General features: G+C 43.5%; 1 protein-coding gene across 1 annotated transcript in view; it reads left to right on the forward strand.

The window, feature by feature from the left end:
* The first annotated feature begins 3,505 nt into the window (after nucleotides 1-3,505).
* The window catches only part of SWAP70 (switching B cell complex subunit SWAP70), a 36,301-nt gene continuing 14,621 nt past the window's right edge, over nucleotides 3,506-25,185 (forward strand). Inside the window, exons 1-3 of the mRNA XM_058027151.1 lie at nucleotides 3,506-3,646; nucleotides 12,319-12,459; nucleotides 17,365-17,538. Coding sequence (XP_057883134.1) covers nucleotides 3,548-3,646; nucleotides 12,319-12,459; nucleotides 17,365-17,538 — 414 coding nt within the window. The 5' untranslated portion in view covers nucleotides 3,506-3,547. The remainder of the gene's footprint in view (nucleotides 3,647-12,318; nucleotides 12,460-17,364; nucleotides 17,539-25,185) is intronic.

Consider the following 25,185-nt stretch of genomic DNA (forward strand, 5'->3'; position numbering starts at 1 on the left):
GATCTTCACTTTAACTGGTTTTGCTCAGTTAGCTCAATCCTATAAAAACACTGAGGATTTAAATATGAGTATGGCTATATAAAATCATGTACTAGGTTTATGCACAACTTGTAAGCATCCTCTTGATTAACCTACCAAGTGCTGGAGCAGCTGAGACTTGTGTAAACCACTCATTTTAATGAAACATTTAAGCATGGACTGCTAACCTAGTGACCTGAATGGGACTATTTATATTCTGGGTGGAAAACAAATCCTGTTCTGGCAAAGGATTTTAGCATGTCATTTAAATCAGGAGTAACAGAAGCCAGCAAAAAGAAGGAAGAGAAAATGAAAAGCAGTACACAGGGTTTTAGTGTAGTTTTTTTTTTTCTGTTTGTTTTTCTGTTTATTTTTTCTGTATGTTTCTTGTTTGTTTGACTCATTGGTTGTTTGGGGTTTTTTTGTTGTTGGTTGGTTTTTATATGTGTGGGTGTGGTGGGGTTTAATTGTTTTTTACCATTTGTGGAGCATTTAGTTTGCATTTTGTTTTTCCACCCTATTGTTTTTACCAAAAATCCAAACTGCCAAAAAATCACTGAACTCTGTTCAAAGCAGAGATTAAGTCCCTGCCATTAGAAGATTGATGTGTGAACTACATTAATTGCTTTTCTTTAGTGACTTTGCACTGAATCTAACTGCATTTTAATGCACTTTAGGAAGGGTCTCCTGTGTTTACTGTGACCTTGTGAGTGCTCAGCTACCAACTCATCTGCATGTATAAAAGTTGTCTTTTCCCTTCTTAAGTGGAATAGCTGTCTTCTAATTGGGGAAATGTTAATGTATTTTAAGATGGCAGATGTTTCTGTAATAGTAACAGCTGTAATGTTAGCAAATCAGATTCATTAGGAAATGTTATCAAAATAATTTTTTATGTTAATAATTTAGTTCAGAGTATTCATCTTGAGGAAAGAGCATAAATAATTATCTGTGGATTCCAAAGTCCTGAATAAACTATGGAGCAAAAGGTTGGGAAAAAGGAGGGGGAAAAGGCTGTTAGAGTATGCTCAGTGAATAAGGCAGATTGTGTTGGGCAACTGACTGTGCTACTGGGAGGCCATAACATCTCTAAAAGATATCTCTAAAGAATAAAAATCTGTGGATGATTATAGTCTCCATCACACAGAGAAAACCAATCTTATGATTTATCACCTATGAGAATTAGCAATACTTCCTACAGTGGGCTTTGCTGCCTGCTCACCTGCCCTGCTGCACCCAGAGGATCAGTGGTCCATGCAAGTTAGGCCTGTGACTACCGAGCCTGTGCTGAGCTGTGCTGTCTGTCCAGCCTGGCCTCCAGGCCCACAGGGGACAAATTTCCCCGTCTGATTGTCCCACGGGATTATTGGGGCAGGTCCTACGTGGTACCTGCAATGACAACCCCTGCATGCCCTGCACTTCATCTGAAAATGGCAGCAAAGGGTTCTGGTGTGAACACGTTTTATGTATGGCCATCAAACAATGTACAGAGTTGTCTTCTTGTACAACACTCCTGTAATAGCTTGAATGACCAGAATGGTGTCAATTTTCCACGGGCAGGATGTGTGCGACGTGCTGCACCTGGTTGATGCTGGACAGCCCAGGGTTCCTGAAGGAATGTAAGGTTATCTACACTGTTCTCTCCATTATAATGTTGGCTGCAATAAATGGTATTTTAAGTGACACTTTAGAATCTGAGTGCCTTTCTTACTGGAATCAGCGCCACCTGGTATAAAACAGTTGTCAAACTGTACCTGCCAGAACTATTTCACTTGGAGTGCTATTTTTGTTCTGATGATGCAATTGACTGAAGATTAAAAGCTAATTTTTTCCCCTGCTGTTTATTATGCGTCTTGAGTTGGGACTTTAATGGTTCTGTGTGAAATCCATGAAAATAAAACCCTCAAGTGATCATGGGCTGTGTTCTGTGAATGAATGACAGTCTCAGTGCTCAGAGCAATGTACGTGGGTTACAGAGAGACAGAAAAGTGTGAAATTTTCTATCAATTGCAGGAAATAGTGCATGCAGGAGTCCTATTTCTCAGCCTCTGTCAGTCAGTAAGTGTTAAAGAGTTCTGCACCATCTAAGACCATGCCCATCATCCCTTGCTTGTTCCCCATTGTCCTTTTCTGCAGGGTGAGCTCACAAAGATGCTCTCAGTGTGTGGCTCCTCTTTGGGCCTAGGGCTCCAGTGCATTTGGGGTTTGGATTCTGGCTGTGCTGCTGACATGATTTATATTTTATATTTATATGCTGAAATGATTTATAGTATTTGCTCCTCAGACTGAAATGCTGAAGACATCCATCAAGATGTACAAAAAGGCCATTCCATTTCTTTCCCCAAAGCCAGTCTGAAAAGGTATTTTTGGCCAAGCAGAACAACTAACACAGCACTTAGCCAAAACTATAGGGAGTCCTAAGTTTTGACATGGAAAAAAGACCATTGAGATCACAGCACATACATCATAAATAATAATTTGCTTTTCCTATAACATGCAGAAGAAATTATGCATAAATTTATTTAATAATCTCTGTTGAAGTCCTTGCACAGCTGCTGCCCTCACCAGAGCTTATTCCCATCCCACAGCTTTAAAGAAGACTTAACACAAAAAACCTACCCCTAACACCCCACAACTCTCAAAAAAACTTCCAACAACACAACTCCTTCCTCTTGGTCACGTTTTGCCTGGCTTCAGCTCTGGAGGCAGTGGAGCAGGAGGTGTTTTTAGCTCTCCCCTGCACTGGGATTGCACTGCGCTCTCTCCACTGTGCGCAGCCTTCCTTCCCAGCTGTTTGTGGGGCAGAAAAAATCCGGGAGGAAAGCTGCTCTCCTTACTGTGAGGTACACCCTGCTGGGAACATTGGACCTGAGGCTTTCATAAATTCCATTCACAGACTCAACTGTGTTCCTGTCCTTCAAAAACCCACAGTTTTTTCTAGGGGGGAATTATTTGGAAAGACAGAACAGTATCAGGCTCACTGACATATTCATGACAGCCTGCATTACCATGTAGTGCTTATTTTATTTATCCAGCAGCATGTCACAATGACAATTTTTTAGTTTTATTTACTGCGACCAATGTTAATTTATCTGTCCAGTAGCATGTCACAATGACAATTTCTTATTGTTTTATTTACCATCTCATCTGAGGTGAAAACCCTGAACAGTGTTTTAACTGTGCTGAAGAACACGAAAGCGACCAATGTTAATTTATGCACCCATGTTACACCGAGTCATCAGAAATAAACTGAAAGGGACAGGATGCAGCACTTGGCCATTTAACCGAGCGCATTTCCTAGTACGAATAAAAGGCAGACCTGGGGCAGCAGAGGAAGCCTGGCGGGCCGGAGGACGCTGAGCCGCAGGGCCGGGCGGCGCTAAGGGGCGCGGGCCGCCCCCCCGGGTTCCTGGGCCGCCGGGGCGGGACGCGGCTGCCGGGGCGGCGCCAGCGGGGCCGGGCCGCGCCCCCGGGGCCGGCGCAGGCCGGGGCACAGCGGCGGCGGCGGGCGCGGGCCGGGAGCGGGCCGGCCATGGTGGGGCTCAAGGAGGAGCTGCTCAAGTCCATCTGGCACGCCTTCACCGCCCTCGACCTCGACCGCAGCGGGAAGGTCTCCAAGTCCCAGCTGAAGGCAAGCGGGGGGCGGCCGGTCCGGTGGGGTGCGAGGGGTCGGTGCCCGCCGAGCGCTGGCGCCGCGGGCACGGGGCGCGGGCTGGGACCTGCCGGCGGCGGCCGCGCTGGGGGCACACGGCGCTCGCTTTGGGGCTCTCTTTGGAGCGCTGTAAATCGCGGTCTCCCCGCCGTTCGTGCCACGGCATCGCTGTCCCCGCGGGCCCCGGCCACCCCCGTCCTGCAGGCGGCTGGCGCGGAGCCGTCCTGGAGCCCGGGCAGGCTGATTTTCATTCCGCTCCGTCCTCCCCGGGATGTCAGCGCACAAACCCTTGTTGTGCTTCTGGTCCGCTTTCAACCGCATGTCCTTGCTACCCTTTCTGGCCAAAATCTTTTGTGGGGTAGCCACAAGGTCCCATCTATAGGGATTGGCTGCGTCCAAGTGAAATTCACAGCTTGCCAAGGGGAGAGAGAGGTTCCACAGTGCCCTCTTATTTGGATATAAACAGGAGAATTAGTCAAGAGGCTCCAACTGTGCCATTCTTTCCTTAGCTTATACGCTGAAGTAGTGTTTGTGCTCTTAAAAGAGCTCTCAGGCAGCTCGCTGAATCCAGTCCCGTCTTGGCCCTGCTTTATGGGACCGTCTTGGCCTGGGAATAATAGCAGGAATCTGGCTAAATAAATATTTTGAATAAGAACGCAACACCTGTTGACACTGGAGACTGTGGGTCCTTGTGCTCGGCGCTGGGGCTGCGTGGGCAGCAGCGATCAGCCGAGGCTTGTGCCTTTCGTGCGATTCACTCCACCAGCCGCAGTGCCCGTGCTCTGGGTGCTGTTCCCTGGCGTGGCTGTGGTCGCTCACGGACTTTATTTTTAGCATTATGTAATGAGGGTCCAGAGCGTGCTGCCAGCAGCCTGTTCCTCTTCTCCTTTTCTTCTGCTGGGGTGATGGGGCAGTGAGATAGAGCCGGACTCGGCCAGAAGTGACGGCGGGGCAGGAATCGGGCCAGACGCCAGACCTGGCTGTCAGCTCCAGCTGAAATGTGTGCAGGCCCTGGGTTCTTCACAGGGGTGTCAATGAAAGCAAGTGTTTGTGTTCAGCCTTGCAGGACAAACCAAAGCAGGTTGCAGAGAAGCTTTTTTTTTGTTTTTATCGTCCTGCTTTTTATAGGAATCCTGTTTTCCTGTCATGCTGCCCACCACACCTGGTGTGCTCTGTGCACGCACCTGAGGATGTCTGCAGATGTCATGGTGCAGGCCAGTGCAAAACCTCAGGTGATAGAATGGTCTCTTTGAGCTAATGGTCTCTTATAAACTCTGGGAGATCTATATCACACCCGAGATAGCTCACTACTTCATATGGTATAAAATCAGCAGGATGGCTTCTGTGGCAGTGTTGGAAACAGAAAAGTTTTTATTAAAAGGCAAAATAACAAAGCTCATTACAGAGAAAAACCAAGCTAAGTGTAAGAGGCTCTTGCTCCTGGTAAAACACCTCACAAAAGTGATTAGTTCCTTTGTTGTCTTCTTTTTCTAGTAAATTGCTTAGGCAGGACTTTTTGGCTTCTAATTGGCTATCCTTAAATCCTTAAATTTGAGGTGAAGTCCCTAAGGTCCTATGAGGTGTCTTTTTACCTAACTGAGGAGAGAAACTTCTGAGCTTTTTTCTTTTTTAAGGAGACAAAAGATAATTTTGTCACTCTGACAACAAAGGGCACATTCCTACACTCAGGTGCTGCCCTGAAAAAAGTGGCTACAGAAGCTGCCAGTGTGCTGGTAGGCTGGTACAGTGTCATCAAAAAAAGCAGGGCTTTGTGTGTTTGTGCAGTTCTGTCTGTGACATAATTATGTCACAGACATAATTAATTAATTCCCACAGAATTATTAATTCCTGTGGAAATAATTAATATTCAATCAATATCCATAATTATTCCTGTGGGGAGTGTCAGGTGGAGGATCTGGGAGTGCAGAAACAAGTCTGAAATGAGGCTGCCACCTTCTCCTGTGGCCACCAAGAGTTAGTTTTCAGGAGGGAGTAGAGGGTGTTCTTACATAGACTTTTTGTGGCAAATGCTGAATGTGGTGTCAGACTGATGGTCCTGCTGGGGAGGAAAGGTGTGCAGGGTGGCAGTAGCCCCACATGGTCAAAAAGGGCAGGCAGGACAGCAAAAGAGAAGTTCCTGTGTGATAGAGATAGGACTGTGTTGTCCTTAGAAGGTATTTCCCAATGAAGTGTTTCTCATCAGCATGAGGAAGATACAGCACTCCTGTAAAATGGAGCACTGATAATGCTTGGAGACCAACAGGTTAGTAGAGATCTGTGACATTAGAAAAATATGCTTGATAATTGAGTGGAATGGCTGTTTTTAAAAAATTATGAAAACCTTTTTGTTTTGTGAGAATGGCAGTGTTGTAACCTGCTGAACACTTCCCTTCTTAGTAAGAAAACCTACTGGCCATGGGTCTTTGGTTTCTGTAATCCAGTATAAGGTGGTGCCATCACATTTCAGGGAAATTCCTAAGGATAATACGTTTGGTTGTTAGAGGAAGTGATTTTTAGTTACTCTGCCTAGAAGTGACCTTTGATCCTTCCATAAAAATAAATAATTAACTTTAAATACTATGAGAAAAATAAATATGTGTGTGTGTGTGTTCTGTGGTTGAGGCCCTGCTGCAAAGGGTTTGCATCACACATTTGTTTTCAGTAGATCTAGAGCAGATGGATGGAGGTGAGTCAGTTTGGTCTGTTTTGTAGTCTGGAGAAACAGCAAATGCTTGAGGGCAAAAATGAGACTTCCTTGGAATAGTAAGGATGTCATGAGATGTCTTCTATCCATTTGTATCTTCTGTATATGTTCTCAGCTGCTGAGAGAGGAGACAGTCAAATCAGTCCTCAGTGTAATTTTGAATATTGTCTGCTTCCAGTATGCACTGATTTTTTTGTTCGTTTGTTTGGGTTTTTCTACTTTTTTTTTTTTCAACTGGTAGTCTTCAGAAATTCTACTGTTATGTTGGCTGCAGCTCTTAGTCTTTTTTTCTACATCAGCTGAAACATTTGTGTATTCTGTTCTTAAATTACAGCTTTAAAGCTGGACACAGTCATTGTTTTGCCAGTGTGTTTTTTGGCATGTTCAAAGTGTAAGTTCTGTGTACACAGTTACAGCTGCTGCTGTGATTCCAGCACGAGCTACATCCAAATTGCTTCCTTTAGATTGGATTTTGTCAGTCTTACAACCTGCAGTTTTAAAATTAACTTGTTAATTCACTTTTCATCTGGGTCTTGAAACTCTGTAGTTTTACATATGGTTCCACCTGACAGCAAAATTGCTAGTAGTGTGTGTCGGTATGATTGGATCTTGGAAAAATCCACCAATTAGTTTTTACCCCCTCTCTGGAAGCTCTTCCACTTGTTGCTTTGTGACTTGTCTCTGCTTAGGCAGTGGGTTTATTTTGGTGTTCTTGTCTTCCATGCTGCATTGGGGTTTGTTTTCTAAGTCCTGGGGTCTTGGACTCCTGGATGCTATCTGCAGAATGTGGATGGTGAGCCACATGTGTAAATACTGTCTCACTCAGGCCTGTGTTATAACTTTGGGTGACCAAAACTACTTGTCAGGCTTAGAAAATCCATACCTGTTCTCATTTCTGGAGTGTTAGAGGCTTGTTGTACCTCTTGCCTTTGCTTTTCCCCTAGATGAGAAGTTGGTGGCCTGTGGGAAGAGGAAGAATGGTGTAATCAGGGGTGAGAGGGGAGGTCTGAGCACAGAGGAAGACCTTGAACAATGCAGTGAGGCAGGGGCAGGGTGGGAGCCTGGCCGAGTGGGCAGGACCCCGTGGGACAATTGGCTTTGTGCAGCGGTGCAGGGCAGTAGGAAATTACTCACTGTGACTCAGGGACAGGGTCCTGCTCCGGGGCTGTCAGCAGGGCTCACAGTGTGTGAGTTATGGTAGCAGTGCTGTCGCTGAGGCGTGAGGGAGGGATGCTGTTGTGCCAGGAAAGCCCAGGCAGCCTTTTAGCCTAGACTAAAACAGGGAGCCTGAGGAAATGACAGGGCCATGAGGCTGTGCTTGAGAGGAGCAGCTCCCAGTGGATCAGCAGCCTGTTTAGCCTTGAGCCAGCCTGTGCCCAGGTGGCCAAGGCAGCCAGTGGCATCCTGGCCTGGATCAGCAATGGTGTGCCCAGCAGGAGCAGGGCAGGGATTGTCCCCTGTGCTGGGCATGGTGAGGCCACACCTCAAGTGCTGTGTCCAGTTCTGGGCCCCTCACTTTGGGAAGGACATTGAGGTGCTGGAGCAAGTCCAGAGAGGGGCAGCAAAGGTGGTGAAGTGTCTGGAGCACAAGTCCTGTGAGGAGCAGCTGAGGGAGCTGGAGGTGTTTAGCCTGGAGAAAAGGAGGTTCAGCAGTGACCTTACCACTCCACAACTGCCTGAAGAGAACTTGTAGCCAAGTGGCTTGTAGCTTGTCTTTTCTTCCAGGCAACCAGCAAGAGGACAAAAACTTAAGCTGCAACCTTAAGGAGGTTCAGGTTGGACATTAGGAAGAATCTTTCCACAGAAGGGCTGATTAGATATTGGAATGGGCTGCCCAGGGAGGTGATGGAGTCCGTGGAGGTGTCTAAAGAAAGACTGGATGTGGCACTCAGTGCCATGGTCTGGTTGACGTGGTGCTGTTCTGTCATAGGGTGAACTTGACGATCTCAGAGGTCTTTTTCAGCCTAATGGATTCTGTGATTCTCTTTTGTCAGGGAAGATGTAGAAGAAAGTTGCAGTACAGGGAGTATGTTTACATAGAGCTCTTCCTAAGGGCTGGGAGCCCCAGGACAGAAAGGCTGTGGCTCCTTGGGCAGGTGCAGGCTGACACCAGGGTGTGACTGGAGGCCAAGGGGGATTGTGCAGATAATGAAGGCAAAAGAAAGAGTGAAGTTGTTGAAAATGGTGATGAGGGGTATGCAAGTGCCCAGGGATGAAAGGAGCAAATGAAGGAACGGGAGCTGATGTGGATGAAGGACACAAGTGTCAGGAACCTGGGCTGGAATACACTCATCCAGCTGGGAAAGAGGCTGCTTCAGAAAACCTGATGTTGAATAATGAGGCTCCAGGTGGGGTATGTGCTGCCTGAGTGGATAAGGAAGCTGGACCTTGGGGATGTGGTGATGCAGGATGTGGTGTGTGTACGGTGTGCCCTGGATGAAATGACCTGGTGCTTGTGACGAGGAGCTCATATGATGCTACTTTTAGCACTGGTCATAAAAGAAAAAGGGAAAGTGCTTGTGAGTAGCCTTATTTTGGCTGGCTGGCTGGCTGCTGACATGGATGTTAGGGAGAGATGAGCCAAGAATGTCTTGGAATGAATTCACACAAAGCCACTGAATGGAGCTGTCGGGATCTGGGATGCCAACATCTTAAAATCTGAAAAAGAGACAGGGGAGTGGGAGGACCCCCCTGAAAGATGGAAAATAAAAAGAGAAAACTACCAAGAAGCTGACAATGGCTGCTGCAGGATTAGTCTGCCTTGGTAAGGCTCCCATTGTTATCTGGGCCAAATTTTTGTCACTGAGCAGTAAGTAGTCTAGCATTTCTCCCTCTCTCTGTAGAAATGCAGATCACTTTTCTGGGACCTGGTTAAATGAAACTACTCAGATGGTAACAATTCAACAGGTGCTGAAAGTTTTGGAAGAAGGGAACCCAAGAGGGGAGCAGCTCTGGCAGAGTAGACCTGAAGGTAAAGCAGCATGAAACAGGGCATAATAAAGTAAATCCAAAGTCTGTGATGACCTTTGGCATTCAGCTTGCTTGTATTTGTATTTGGAACAGAACACTTCCAGTGTTCCCAGGGAAAGATGGGATGCCATCAGGCATCTTTCTTAACAATTTTCCCTTGAAAGTGAAGGAGTTGTTGTACCTGGAGTGCACTGGTGTCATGAACCCCCTGCAGGCTGCCTGTGCTGTCTCAGACCCCAGTTTGGGGACCCCACTGTGCCCGTGTGCTGCAGCAGAGATGAGTCTGTGGGCTGGGGCAAGAACTGGCCTTGGCACGAAGGTAAATTGTTAAATGTGGCATCCAGAGCATGATAAATGCAGAAGGAGAAAGCTGCCTAGCAGCCCTGTGGGCACTGGGGGAATAATCCTGACTGCTGCAAAACTTCCTCATGCTTGATGCAGCTTCTGCAAGGCAAGGAGATTCTTTTGTACCCCAATTAGTCTGGTGCTCAGCTGCTTGTTGGGGTTTTTTAAAATGGTTAATTAACATAGAGTATCTTCAGGTCCAGATAATGTGATTTGAGAGAACAAAACCAAAGCAAAGGAGACCTCGGGGCAGAATTTTTCTGGCTTACCCTGCACGTGAAGAATTCAGCTGGCGCTTGGCCGCGTTAGAGAGCGGCAGCTTTGGCAGGCACCGAGGAATTTCCTGAGTTATGAAAAGAGCCCTGGGCACCAGAGAGATGGCAGATAAGGCACATCTTAGAAAATCATTGAAAGTGGAATTCTTTCCTGGTAAGTTGGTCACTTGATGTGGAAAGCACCTAGGTTTCTGTCAACCCAAGCACACCAAAAAAAGGAGAAGACAAATATGTAGAAAGCACACGATAAGAAAGTATTTTATCAAGACTTTTTAATTTACTTTGGTAGTAAGCTGAAATCAGTCATGCTTTCAGAATATTTTTGTTAGCTGAGTATTTTTTTAGTTATAGTATTAGCAACTCCAGTGTGGTTGGAAAACAATGATCATCTCTCTCTCTCTCAGAAATTCAAGAATCCCTCAGGCTTCTATAAATAACAGCAGAAGTCTTAAATAGAAGGGGAAGCACACATGATAGTACATTCCCCCAACCCCATATGTAAATCACATGGACTCAAATATTTGATCTGGTTAGAGACAAGGATGGATTGAAGTGTTGATGGAGAGTGGTGTGAAGTGTGATAACTTCTAAATGTTCTTTTGCTGCTTTGGGAAGTGCAGCTTTTGTTGTGCTATGGCTGATGCTGTTGTTTAACTCTTTATAAAATTCTAGACCTTAGAATGTTAGCTCTGATGTTGGCTCTGATGCCTTCGTGTTAGCATACATCTGTGAAAATATGTATTTCTCGTGGAAATGTCTCCTTTTCTGAAAGCAAGTTTAACTTTGGAGGTATATAGAAAGGAATGCTCCTCTGAACTGAATATACATCTTGGGCCATCTTTGTAATATTTCCTGCTAACTAACACTTAGATTCTGCTGTCTTCTTTAAATGCATCAGAATAGTAAATGTACATTTTCTTCTTTCTTGGGGGTAGGTGGGTGGGGGAAAGCCCAGACATTTTAAGTGTGTAGCTTTGGTTTGATTTCCTAGGCTTTGACAACTTCAGACTTTCACTTCTTCTTTTACAACTACTTCATCTTTGAGGATCTTTTATGTCTACTCACCTAAATAGACATGCTTATAAGTTTTCTGCACATTTGGTTTTTTTTACTGTTTTCCCTTTGCATCATTTTGGTATTTTTTAAAAATTCTATATAAAACCCACAAAAGTCAGTTGCACTTCATTCCATGTAGTTGTCGATTAAAAAATAATGGCAAAAATAAAAGCATACCTTTTTGAAAAGATGTGATCTGTTTTACCTTTGTGTAATTTTTTTAGCTGTATTTTTTTGCCTTTTTTGCATTTTTTTCTGTGCAAACTGTGCCAGGGTGTGTAATACTAAATCCTTAACCCAGCTCATGTTGGTGGTACATCATCTCCAGAAGCTCAGCTCTGCATCATGCCAAGGGGTGATGTGGGCAGCCTGTCACAGGTGTGACCTGACCCCAGACAGTGTGAACCGCCAGGGGGAGGGATGATGGTGCTTTGCTGTTTTTTGGGAAGTGCTGGTGGCACAGGAATCCCTCCTGGCCAGGCTCTGCCTTCCTGTTGGTACTGAGGTGTTGGTCAGTGCTTGCAAAGCTCAGCTAGGGCTGAAGAGCTTGAGGTGTGCTGGCTAGTTTGTTTTTAGTAATTCAGTACTTCCTTAAAATTAGTCAAGTGTGTAGTCTCTTCTTGAAGGTCATTTCTCAAGAACAGACATGAGTGTTAGTGGGTGTCGAGTTCGTGACATACTTCATGCAAATAGCTTTTTAAAATAAAAATTTGAGAAGCACACCTAAACCCTTCCTCTTTCTGTAACATTACTTTCCTTTGCAGCTGAGCCATGGGGTCAGGGTTGAGAAGCAGCCCAAAAGCAAGCAGATGAAAGAAATCCATAGTTAATGCTTTAATCTGAATAGTCTTTTCTTTGTAAACTAAAGCTACATATTAAATTGTTTTCTTTGTTACTCATTTTCACTAGAAATAAATATTTATAGTTTCAAGAGCTAGGTGTTTGTGGTTGTTTTGATGGCTGTCTGACTTCACTCTGCAATTATTATTCTGGTGTTCCTGCATGCCTCTCCTGGTTTTCAGCTGCATGGGGATATATGTACAAAGGGGAGCTTGTGTAGCTGCATTTGTAGCTCTCTAGGGCTGGACCTCTCTGCTCACATTGCTTCTGTAACAGTCAGCTCTCTGAAACCATCAAGTGAGGATTTTTTAGTTATGTTTTGCAAAACTTTGTGGGGCAGAACTTGTGGTGACATCAAAGTGTCACTTTGCACATGGTTTTGGAGTCACAGGTCTGCTCTGGAGGGAACCCACCATGGTTAAAGCTGACAGCAGTGTCACTGGTTTCTCTTTTGTCCTCAGGTCCTTTCTCACAACTTGTGCACAGTGTTAAATGTTCCCCATGATCCAGTGGCCTTGGAAGAGCACTTTAGGGACGATGACGAAGGACCAGTTTCCAATCAGGGTTACATGCCTTACCTAAACAAATTCATCTTGGAAAAGGTAAGTTTTGAATTCTCGTACTTTCTTGTATCAGCTTTTGTTGTTAGAGTGTCTTTGTGGTAGCTGGTGCCTGCAGGAGGCTGCTGCTGGTGTGGAGACACTGGTTGGGAGTGTGTCTGTGGGGTCCCCATGGTGTGGCTACTCTGGGGAGCCTGTGCCTAAAAATGGAAGGGTGCACTGCTCTCCACATCTTGTATTTCCTGTTACATCTGGCCCTTGCCTAACGGTGTTCATGCAGAACTGTGCTCATATTAATAAAGAGTAGGCACACAGTTTGTGGGAATTGGGAGTGGGGCTGAGCCCCATCCCCAATGGGCTGCAGCTGTGAAAGGCAGGTGAGCAGTGTTGGAGGTGATGAGCCAGGGAGTGCTGAGGGGTTACTGACCAGTCACCAAAGGGAGCAGAGGGCTCACAGGTGCAGTGCATGAACTTGAGGGGTATGAAAGGTTGTGCTAAAGAACAAGAAGGGCAGAGGCTTGTAGCCTTCTGAAATTGTGTGGTGATGCTCTGTGAATTGTGGCTGTCTCAACTGTGACATGTGCTGTGACAATAAAGCACTTCAGCCTGAATTTATCTGAAAGTGTCTGGGAGCTGTGGGTTGTCCCACATTATACTGCAGCTACAACAGATGATTGTCACAGACTCATTTGCAAACAGAAAGGGTAAAAATATCTTCACTGTGTCACAAAGTACGTTAATAAGTAGATCCCTTCAGAAGGTTACAGTGGGTGACATTAGGGTGTGTTGTGAAGTTCTGCCTTGCAAGTTCTTTCCTTTCCTGTCTGAGCATTAGTCAGTCTTCTGTTGTGCCTTGTTTCAGGAGAAACTCTGGAAAGCCAGCAAGGCTCTCCCTCTCCTCTCCATCATGTTGTAAAATAGGTGCTCACTGGGTTGGAAAGTGAGGAAGCCCCAAACAGTGATCTTCCTGCTTTTTTTCTCTGTTCACCTACTCTGTTCACCTACTGGGCTGGGTAATGAAAGCAGCTCACATGATGGTGGAAACAGCAGCTTCAACACCACTGATTTCTTGTACACTTGAGGGCCAGCCCCAGAAACCCTCAAACTTTGATGTTGTGGCTGCAGAGATGCAGAGCTGTTTGCTCTCTTTCATCATGTGAAGAAGTCCTGAACTGACACTGCCGAGAAGTCCAGTGCAGCAACTGCAGATGATGCAAACTCCTCAGCCCCATTTGCTGATTTCTGCTCCTCCATTTAGTAGTGGTGGAAAATGTGATATATATAATGCAGTCTGGCAGCTTCTATCTAGCTTATCAGCTTCTATCTAGTTTATCAGCTTCTCTGCCTCTCTAGTCTGTGTTTCTCTCCCACCCAAAGAGTATGAGAGACATGCCAAGTGTCCTGTTTGATGTGTGGGAGTTGTTGGCCTTTGTTACACGTCAAGGTAACTCTTTAATGTCTTGGTTGTTTGATGCTGAAGAATCCTGCTTTGTCCCAAAGAAGTTGTGATAGCCTTTCTGCTTCATCTTGGCTGTCTGAGATCCTGTGGAGACCAAGCAGTCTTTTTTTTCAAATTCTAGGATAAAAGAATAGGCCTATATTATTTTGACCAAAGGATTACAGTGGGAGAGGCTGAACCACAGTGGGTTAATGCTCTTTGTAGACAGTAGGAAGCCATTAAGTAAAGAGAACCCAAAAGAGATACGTATGGCTTTTTCAAATATAAAAATGCTTTATTGTTAAAGGGTGTTTCTAGGGAGAATAGTTATGGAAATGAAGAGCAAAATGGCATTTAAGTAACACTTTTATATTAAAATTACAGACCTGGCTATGTAAGTAAGTAGGTATGAAAGGGAAGAGCATGACTGTATAATTTCTTGGTTTGTTTTATTCATATACTGATCTGGCTTCCAGTGATTGCCTGATATATCCATATCATCAGTTAATCTTAAAAGATGAAAGTGTTAAGGAACAAGATTAAATTATCTATAACTTGATGTTATTTGATCTTGACTAAATGCTTGTAAATAAGAAAATTAGTGAAGTTGTTTGGACAGAAGGCTGTCTTTTTGGACAGGAAAAACCTTGTCTGTGACTTCTCTTCTTTTAGAGATGAGTTTACATCAGTGCCAAAAGACAACATGCAGTGGGATGAAGTCACTGATTCATTGCGTGTCTCCTTTGTTTAAAACAAACAAACAAAAAAAGCAAACAAGAAACTCCTTCTTTATTTTTCCAAGGCCTAATCTGTTATTTTAGATGGGGTGATAGTAGAAAATTTGCTCTTAGTATATTCTAGTCAGTAAAGCTACTAAAAAAGAGTGATGCTTTATACCCCAGATACACAGGAAGTTCTCAGTTTCCATACAGTGAATTAATTAATTGATTCAAGCAAGAGCCACTGGCTCAAGAAAGGTTTTTTGATCTTAAGATATTTGCTCTAAGACATTCATAAATATTTTATGGATGATTTCTTAAATTTCTTTTAAAATAGTTGTATAGCTGTGACTTAGAATTTTATTGAGAGGACTTTGTAACCTTTGGAAATAACTTGTACTCTTAAATGCAGTTGTAATACTTAATATTTTTTTTGGTGCTAACTTATTCTGCAATAAAGCTTCCTTATATAGAACCAAGGAATCATAAGAAAGGGACAGTTGTGAAGAAGGACAAGGTAGTTAAGTGAGGTACATTTGCTACAACTAATTTCCTTTATTCACATAGGTAATTTCAGTAAATGATTTGAGTAATTAGTACTGTCTGATTGATGATTTCCAGTGTTATGCATCTTGTTACTCAGCAAATTCATCTGTCTAGAATTTTCTTGTGTCAGAAACAAAACCTCTAAATGTCTCTTTCAGGAGGGAGCTGTGATTTGCCGGTATAGTGTCTTCATAATTTGTTTTACTTGGTTCCTTAACCATATTTTAGCATGTTCTGTTATTTACAATGTCTGCCTTTAAATCCCAATTGGAAATGTTTCCCTTTCAGTGATGGCAGTGGTGTCATTTTACAGCAGGCCTTATTCAGAGCAGGGAACAGTCCTGGTGAGAGGAGACATTGTTCAAACCTCAGGTTATCTCATCTTCCAGGCAACTTCATGAGTGCAAGTTACACTACCAATGCTTGTTATATTTTTGGAACTGTTATTTTGGAGAGCCAGGGCTTGTGTGCTGATGTAATTATTGTCCTGAATAATTCCTAAACAGTGTCTCTGTTCTGTATGACATGTGGGCCCCACAAAGTCCTTTTCAGAACCAAATCTGGATTCTGAAAAAAAGGGTTTACATGTCTAAAGTGGGATTGCTGGCACTGTGGGACCTCTTCCCCTGTGGTAAGATGGTTCTGAAACCTCCTGCTCAGCTGGTGAACAGTCCTGGTGGCAGGGACGTGCTGCGGGTGTCTGAGGGGCTGCACTCCTGCTTTGCTGTGGTAGCAGAACCCATGCACCACCAGGGCATTTCCTGGGTGGAACTGCTCACTGTCAAGGCGGGAAAAGCACTTCTAGAAGAGAAGTCCTGGTTCATTGGGCAAGGTGGAGAAGACACAGAAAAAGCACAGGCAAGAGTAGCCAAGGAGTGAAGCTGGTGAATAGAACAGAGAAGGAATCCTGACTTCTAGCCCTCCATCCAGAGGGTGTTTGTCCATTCAGTTGGTGTTTCAGTCAAGATCTGTGTTTCTTGTGCAAACAAGACAGATGCTGAGCTTGTGGCTGGAGCAGCTCTGGCTCCTACAGCTGCCACCTCATTCAAAGGACAGCTGTGGCCTCTGCAAGCATGTAAAGTCTATGATTTTTGTTGATATCTCACTCTTATGCCTGGAGACTATTCTTGTCATCAGGTTGGTTTCTTGTTTACTTCTGTATTTATTTTTTTATCATTTTTCCCCTCTTTTTCCCCTCCACTCACATCAGTTCATCGACTTCCCATGTCTGCCACTGACTGAGCCAGTGTGGTGTGGTCACTGTATTTGACTGCTTGCCGACTGGGCAGGAAATCAGACAGTTTGCACTGGTGCTCTTGAGGCACCTGAGATCTGTGGTTTGGCTTATCTTTAAAAAAACCACTGACCATTACTGATCTCCCTACCACAAGAGGTACAACAACCTGTTCCTTAGATGTGTCTTCCAGAATCTCAAAGGGGCTTCCATTACAGTGCCCAACATGCTTTAATCAGTAACACATTGGTAAAGAAATAGCATTGCTAAGTTATAGGGAGATAATAAATAGGTTTAATGTATAACTTAAACAAGGGTTTGAAAATAAAACAGTAAATGAGAGCTCTTACCTGTATAAATAATTCACAGATCTGTAGATGCAGCTGTTAGATATGATAAAGGATAATGAAAACAAGAGGCATTTTTGTATCAATGAGGTGAATGTTTGCAAGCAAAGAGAAAAAGCAAAGATTTTAAGTGGATTAGCATTTGAGGAAACAAAATTATTCTGTGTTTATGAATACTTTTGAAGAGTTAGTTTGAGTAATGTGAAGTAAAAAACATACTAAGGGTCCTTCCCAGTTGTTGCTCCAATATTGCTTTTAGCATATCCACATGTGGATTTGGCTATGCTGGTTTCCAAATTTGCTATATAAAATCTCAGTAAGCCAGTGCAATAGGAGGGCAGCTGGAACTGAGTTCTGGAGGTGGTTTTGAAGCTAATGTGCCAGAGGAAACACAGAGTGCACTGTAGCCTCCTTTCCATGGAGTCAGAGTGTAATTAACTCAACCAGAAATTGGAGGTTGGATGTCAGTTTTTGCTAGGAGGAATTCCTTATTTTACCCCATGCAGGAAGTCAGGCTAGGTTGTTACAGTGCTCTTTTTGGGCCTTGGTGTTTCATGCAAACTGCAATTTTCTTGCTGCTTTTTGTATGATGAAACCTGTCTGTCTGCTATTCTGTGCCATTTGTGCATATCAATTTGTTGTTCTTCAATTTCTTCTCTTTAGGTTCAAGGGAACTTTGACAAAGTTGAATTCAACAGGATGTGCTGGACTCTCTGTGCTAAAAAGAACCTCTCTAAAAGTCCTTTGCTGATTAGTGATGAAGATGCATTTAAAGTGTGGGTTATTTTTAACTTCTTGTCAGAGGACAAATACCCTTTAATCATTGTACCTGAGGAGGTAAGAAACAAAAATTTAAGCTCTTTAACTCCAGTTTGCCAAATGTCTCAGTTGAACTGGTTTAAATGTGATACTTTCTAGAGATTTAAGAGGAAATATTGTTTAATTTAAAAGTTTTATTCCCCTCTTTTACTATTTATTGTAAGGCCAAGGATGCATTTCTCTGTCTTCTTCCAGGGTGGATATATGGGGATTTCCACAGGATACTTGAGATATTGATAGCTCTGTGTGTCTGTCATTTAAGCAGGCTGGACTAAACAGGATAAACAGGATATGCATGGATGTGATCTTTAATCACTGCACTTGCTTATAGGTAGTTACAGTTTTACAAGGTCCATGTGATTCTGAAAAAAAATGCCCTCATGTTCTTTGTTATTGTGACTTGCAAGATGAGTCTTCAGTCTCATGTCACTCTCCTGACAGGACAATACAAAATTTTCTGGTGGTGTCTGTTTCTGATAAAACCAGCCAGCCACTGAACACTCTTGCTTGAAATGTCAGAGGGAATAACACCAGAGAGATCTCTTTATACTGAACAAGTATTGGCAGCACTCAAATAGGTATTTTAACCCTAGAGCAAGATTTTGGTATCTCCACTATTCTCCCCTTTGGGATGGGTGGGGAAAGGAGCAGAAAGATCAGAACTGTTGGCATAAATAACCCCTTGCAAAACTGTGTATGCAAATCTCAGGGGTTTGCAGTTCAGCACTGGAGGATGGAATAATAAATATTTGCAAGTGTTGAACAGCCAGGGATCAAAACAGTCTGATTAACATGCTACTCACAACATAACTGTTGGACTCCAAGGTGTTGTGCCAAACCCTCCAGTACAGATAGCTCTCCTATCAAAATAAACTCTTCAGTTTTGCTTTCTCACTCACTTTTTAGCAGGACACTTTCACTCTTCACATTTCTAGTTTTTGCCAGACTGGCCCATGCCAAGGCCCTACCTGGCATGCTGTATTCCCATGAGAAATGAGACAGTCTTCTTGCTTGCTGTCCCATTTGTTTCTGTTGGTTCTGGGAAGCAGGGATCATGGTTATAAAAGCTAAGACACCTCCTTTCTTAGTGCTGCTATATTTGGCTTGGTAGGTCAGAGCCACTAAAAGATGCCAAAACTGGGATTGCAATCCATGTCTCTGGTTTGGCAGTGTGTCCTGCTGTGCAGCCTGGCTTACCTGTGGGCAGACATTTCACATCTCCTGCATTGCTGGCATGGTTAAAAGCTTCAGCCCTGCCAGTTCTGGGGTGTTGCTCCCCACTTCTTCTCCACCAAGGAAGCCCCAGATTGGTGCTGCCTTCTGTGGCTGCTGCCAGGTAATGTTGGCAGATGTGCTGCAGAGTCAGCACTGAGCTGAGAATTTCCTGATTCCCAGATTTTGTATGTGCTGTTGTTTGCTTTCCTTCCTATCCTTCATGTCCAGGTTAACCTGAACTGCTCTTCTACTTGGATTATTTTAAAAACTCTGATTGTGGATCTGTGTCTGCATCTCCTTGATTACAGCAAGATTTAAATTATGCAATATGTTTAAAGAAAGCCTACAGAGCCTGACTGATAAAGAAAGGCTGCTCTGTTCTTATCATATACAATGCCTGTATTCACTCCACCTTCCCTCAGACCACACAGGTAATGTAATCAGCCACCGCAGGAATGCTGCCTGTTGAACTCACTCCTTTCTGCTTTGCACTGCTCCTGCATCAGGTTCTCTGTACTTCTGGAAAATTTCCCATTTACTCATCTGCTCTCTGCACAAAATTCCCAAAGTAAAAATGCAAAGTCTCAGTTTCAGCCAGTTTTGCTTTTTCTCAGATGTTTTGTATCTGCCTTTTTTTACAAAATGCCTTGCAGGTCATGTGTACAGTGAGGGGATTTCTGTGAAGTGAAGGAGAGGAGGAGGGGGATGGAAGCCTAGCTGTTTGTGCTGTTGATGTTTTGCTGAGGGCAGTGTAAACCTCTCATGTGTGACTACCCTTCCCACCCAGGGAGCAGGCTCTCCTGCCCTGCCCTGCTCTAATCCTTGGCTGAGAGTATTGCAACACACCATCCACTGCAGTTCTGGCTCAGAGATCCAGCTGTTTGTGTGGGATCCAGCTGTTCCCCCTCCTGCCTCCCTTCCACTTGTTGGCTTTTGTTTTGGTTTTTTTGTTTGTTTCTTTTCCACTTTATAAATAACTGAGAAACTTGCCACATGCTTTCAGTTTGGAAGGGTGATCCCTTGAAGCTTTTTGCATACTATCTTGAAAATTACAAGACTTCTTTTTGTCTCCATTGAATGTATTAACACAACTTCATGTGGCTGTAAGGATGCCTTTTCTTCCTCCTTGGAGCAGCTGCTCTTTGAAACATGCTTGGGAGTCTGAATTTCCTCCTTTTTTTTTTTTTTTTCCCTTTTTTTTTGCAATTTTTAAAATGAGATAAGTGGTTTCTGCTGTCACTTCATAGATGTCATTTCTCATATCTGGAAAAGCCTCCTGCTTGAGTGCAGTTTCACCTTATTTGCACTATGCTGACTAAATATTGAAGCCACTGTCTTTCCTTCTTGCCCATGTCATGTACTTTTGCACTGCTGCTGCTGTGCTGGGCCTTTCCTTTTGGACAGCTGAATGTGGCAGGGCTGTTACCCCCAGCTACAAAGTGTAGTACTACAAAGTGTAAGTCTTGATTCCCTGCCCAAGGGTTCAATGGGCAGCATGTGGGGAATGGCTGCAGCTCATCCAGAGAAGGGAGAAGAGGCTACTTTGGAAAGGATTCAGAGATGCAGGCTGAGAAGAGCTTTAGGCAGAGCAAAGTGAGGAAAGGAGCTACCAGGAGAGCATCTGAAAGCAGTGGAGCGGTGGTGCAAGGGCCAGAAGCTGCTTGTTCAGCAGAGGCCAGGCTGAAAGCCAGAGGCAGGACTGGCCTGTGCTCCTCACCTGCCCTGGAAGGAGGGATGCCAGCCCTGCACTTGAGGGAGATAAGGTCTGTAAATCCAGTGTGGGGAAGGGATTGGGGTGGGGTGTGCAGTTTTGGAATGTGACTTCAAACTTGAGAGGATCCCTCTGTGTTACAGGGAGAAGTCAGGTGACAACAGAGACAGGAGATGGTTACAGATGGTTACAGGGGGCAGTGGGCACAGCTGGGAATGGCTTTGCACTCCAGTGTTCCTTCTGCTGCCTACTGGTGGGCAGCTGAGAGCCCTTGGAAGAGCTGGGAAGGAGCAGAGATCCATGAATGTCTACTTTGCAAAGGTGCTCATGTGCCAAGGCAGAAAGCAGGGACTGCCTGGGAGCTCCTTCCCCTCCCCACAGCCAGATTTTCCATTAGATCATCTGAGATGCAGACATCCAAGTGTGTGTTTCCTTCAGCTCTTGCTGGCATTACCTCTTCCATGAGAAGGAAAAAAGGTGGAGAGAACTGAATCCATAAGAGGAGAAATATTTCTCTTTGTCATGAGCTTTCCTTACAAGTCACCTCTTAGTTGTTACAAACTCATTTGTGTGTCTTGGTAATTTTTAACCAGACATTTTCTGTTTCATAAAAAGGTTTTCAGGCACTTCCCCTTTCTTATTTCTGGACATGTGACTGCAGCCTTGGGAATGCTTTATCGTTGAGAGCTGTGGTGTGTGGTTAGTTGTGTTTCTGGGCCATTCTTCGTGGTGAAACTCAGAGATACACACACTGCAAGCTGCATACTCAGTGTTGTAATCCAGTGTTCACAGTTTGTTTCAAATAAACCAAACATATTTTCTGCTTTTGGCTTAGTGAGGAAAAATTGTACAGTCATTTTTCACTTGTCCTGTATTCTTCAAATTTATTAACAGATGGCATTTCTAATCCTCCTAAGATGAGTAACTCTTACGTGGCTTTTTGTGCATGTCAGAATGAGGTGATGTTTTCTTAGCCTGGGGAGGTGAGAATCTGATCCAGTGGTGATTCTTTTGGAGTGTGTTTGTATGGCCATGTTTGCTTCCTTGTGCATTCTAGTACCAGAAACTGAAAGAATGAATGAAATACTGGGAATTGACCCTTGGCCCTTCAGAAATGACATTGAAACTGATATAAAGAGAATGAAAGCTGCTTGTGTGGGGTTTTAATTGACTCATGATCTCTAAAACTTGATGACAGTGGTTAGGAATATTTTTAGTCACTTGGTTAGGAGGACTTGCTATTCCCATTTCACTGCCTTCTTCCTTGGCTGCTGCATGAAGTAGTTTTCAGCTCACACAGCAGGTTGTTTCTTGAGTTCCCGTTTACTATACATCACTTAACACTGATTAAATATTAAAAAAAAAAGAAAGCAGGTAGTGGCTTACACTGGATAATGAATACAGTTTTGCTGGTGGAAAGGAAGAAACAATTATTGACTTAAAAGTAAGTGATGTTCTGATGGGATGAAGAAAATGAGTTGATGATGACTTTGAGAGGGGCTATGACTGCTTTTAAGGTTGTGGCCCAGTAACATACATTCCCACAGAATTTTGTGCAATGTGAGTGGACTTTTAACATCTGCTCTGTTAATATCACAAACCTTATTTGAATAGTGTGAACCAGAATAGCCTTGTCTGCTGTGCTCTGCTGGGCATGAAGGCCTCCTTGGCATTCTTTTTCTCATTCTAAGAGACCCACTCATATAATCAGAAATATTTGTGAAAAATCTGATGCTTCAGTCCCCGTGGAAGCAGGAGTACCTGGAAGAGAAAAGCAAATAGGCACTGAAACATGGGGAAAATAAAGCGCCCTCTGAAACAAGCTCCCAAACAGATTCGTGTTAGAGCTCTGTTCTTTGTTACTGTTTGATTTCTCTTGGCAAAATTCTGGCTGAAAAGTTTGAGATGGAAGCTGGTTTTGGTAGTGTGGGTCCCTACTGGTGTGTGTAGTGTTAACAACTCCCTGGTATTTTTGCACCTGTATTTTGCATACTTTTGACCTGAAAGCAAGGCCCTGTTAAAATAGCAGCAAATGTTTCTTCACTTTTGATTTTTAGCCACAAGAGTAGTTTATGTTTGAGACAGGAGACTTAATTTGTCAGTTATTTGCTGGGTTGACATGTCTCTGTGGAGGAGGGGAAATGTCATTTGCTCTCAGGGGTTCCTCATTTGAGCACCTAATGGGTGGTTGCTATTTGCTTTCACACTGCTGCAACTTATTTCTTTGTATTTACCTCATACTTCCATTTTCATACTGTGCAAAAGTCACTGTTGCTGTTGAGCAGATAGATCAGATAAACCTTTTCTGGCAACTTTGGTTAGCCATGTATGTGACTGAATTCAAGATAAACCTTTAATTTTTTTTTTAATTTTAGAAATTGAATTGCAACATGCACAGGTCATTTTTCAGTTAAGAAGAGTTAATGTAGTTCAAAATAATGAGTATTTTATGTACTTTGGTGAGGTTGTAGGATATTTGTATTCATGTAAGTGACTTGTAGGTGAGGGTTGACAGACTTAAATGGTTAAATCTAATCTATGAACCAAAAAAAGATAAAATGTGTACAAATGACAGTAAAGGAAACAATGTGTTGACTTATTTTTAGTGTATTCTATGATAACATGTACTAGCCAAGAGTTCTGCATTGCATCATTTCCAGACCATTAGTTTGATCCACATTTTACTTATATGGCTTGAGCAAAGATGGGAAAAAATTATTCTGGTGTGCTCTTTGTGTGTGTGTTCCATTGTCTGCAGGTGAGACCTGATACTTTTAGATAATTAACCAAAGGAATTTGAGAGTTTGAGGCCTTAAGTTGCCATGCCTCAAGCAGTGTAAGAGGTTGTGAAATTCTGGAACAATGAATTTAATAGTTGGAGTTCTTTTTTTTTTTTTAATTACTATTTGTAGCATTTTGGCAGATATGTTATCTACCTAATGAAGTCTGAATTATTTTAGCTTTCTTTCCAGTTAAAGTCCAGGATCATTGTTCAGGACTGATGCTGCTCAAAGGGAATGAGCAGATAGGCAGAATGTGTTTTGAACATGGGTAAAAAAATCAAGGTTTTTGGAGGTTTGAAACAGCTTTTCAGTGCTCCTGTTCTTGCACTCTGTGAAGGCTTTTTTTGGGTTGGGTTTTTTTTTTTTTTCCTATAAAACATGTCTGGAGTAGGAAGTAAGCTGCTTCCTGCCAGTAACTGAATACTGAGGATTTATGGTAGTCAATGCTTGAAAACCTTGAATTGTCTTTTTGACGTAAGGATTTTGGAGAGTGGAAATCAGCAAAGCTTATTTTAAAGACTGAATTGGAATGCCACTTCTGCAGAGGCCTCTGTTTGACCATATCTTTGCTGGTAAGAACTGCACGAGGAGCTAAAACTTACTGAACTGTCTTGGTAAGGCTGACCTGAAAAACAATGCTCTCCACAATTTCTGGAGGCACATTCTGTGCCTGGCTGGGCTGTCTTCTCCTAAGAGAGACTTGAGGAGGATGTGCCAGGCACAACTTGGAGGTGTGTGCACTTCCAGCTCATTCAGAGGAGCAGAACCTTCCTCCTGGTGCTGCAGCAGCTTTGCAGCTTCTCCTTTTGCTGCAGCATTACCACATGCCCTGGAGCAGGGGCTGTGACACCAAGAGTCACTGAGCTGAAATAGTGGGAAAAGCACATCCCTCTGGGGATTTGGGATTTACTGTGCTACTGCACACTTGTGTTTCCTGACCGCAGGCATGGGAGAAAGGAAGGGATTTGACTGTTGGAGGAGAAACAGCAGCCACAATATATTGAGACCTGGGAGTCCTTGTGGTGAAATGTGTGGGGGACAAAAACACTTCTTTATTTCTTTGTACTCCCAGATCTCTTGCATAGGGACTCAAAAGCCTATTAGACCAGCTATTAGACTCAGATCTCTGAGCTGTCGCAGGAAGGGCCTCACCTATTATTTCATTTAGAGAGTCATTAAAAGCATTTTGCATGTCCTCAAAGCTGCAGGTGGGTTTACTTTAAAATAATGCAAATGAACATTGATGAGTTTAAAACCAACAGAAAAAAAAAAAAAAACAGACTAAAGAGCCCCAGCCTTCTTTGCTTCTTTTTCATTCTTGTGTTTGTTTTGACTGGTGTTACTGGTGTTGCTGTCCTGTGCATGGTAATGCTTGCAGAGTGATGAAAGATGGAAGGACAAGGAGAATTTATTTGGGAAACAAAAGCAGATGTGAAAGATTTCTTTTATTTCTTTTGATACAACTGTCAGTATTGTGTCCAGGGATGGAGTTCTTGAGAGCTAGAGAAGAGGGGTCAGGTGTAAATCATACCATGGTCATTTTTCATTTTACTTCTAGTCCAAACAGCCTTCTTTTCTTATTTTTTTTTTTTTTTTTGTTATTTGTTTGCTTTTTTCTTACAAAATACTTTCTGAAGCTTCTTGCTTTCTCACCCTTCAGTCATTCACAGTTTGGAAGCTGTTGCAGGGAAGGTCCCATGTGTTCTGTAGGAATCTGAAATATTAAATGAGGCTGTCAGGTTCAATTCTTTGTTTTCATGTGAGGAGAGTAGCTGAGGGATGGGCTTGGCAGTGAAGAGTTCAGCTGGGACAGGAGTTTAAAACCTTTGTTAATTGAACCACCTACGTTTGGGGACCTACATGTGAGCATGGGAAACTTGCGGTAATGGGAGTCTCTGGAGAAGCTTCCTTTACAGCTCTCAAACACTTGCAAATGTGTTTTTCTGCAAATGATGG

Source organism: Melospiza georgiana, chromosome 6, assembly GCF_028018845.1.
Source record: "Melospiza georgiana isolate bMelGeo1 chromosome 6, bMelGeo1.pri, whole genome shotgun sequence".
Classification (NCBI taxonomy): Eukaryota; Metazoa; Chordata; class Aves; order Passeriformes; family Passerellidae; genus Melospiza; species Melospiza georgiana.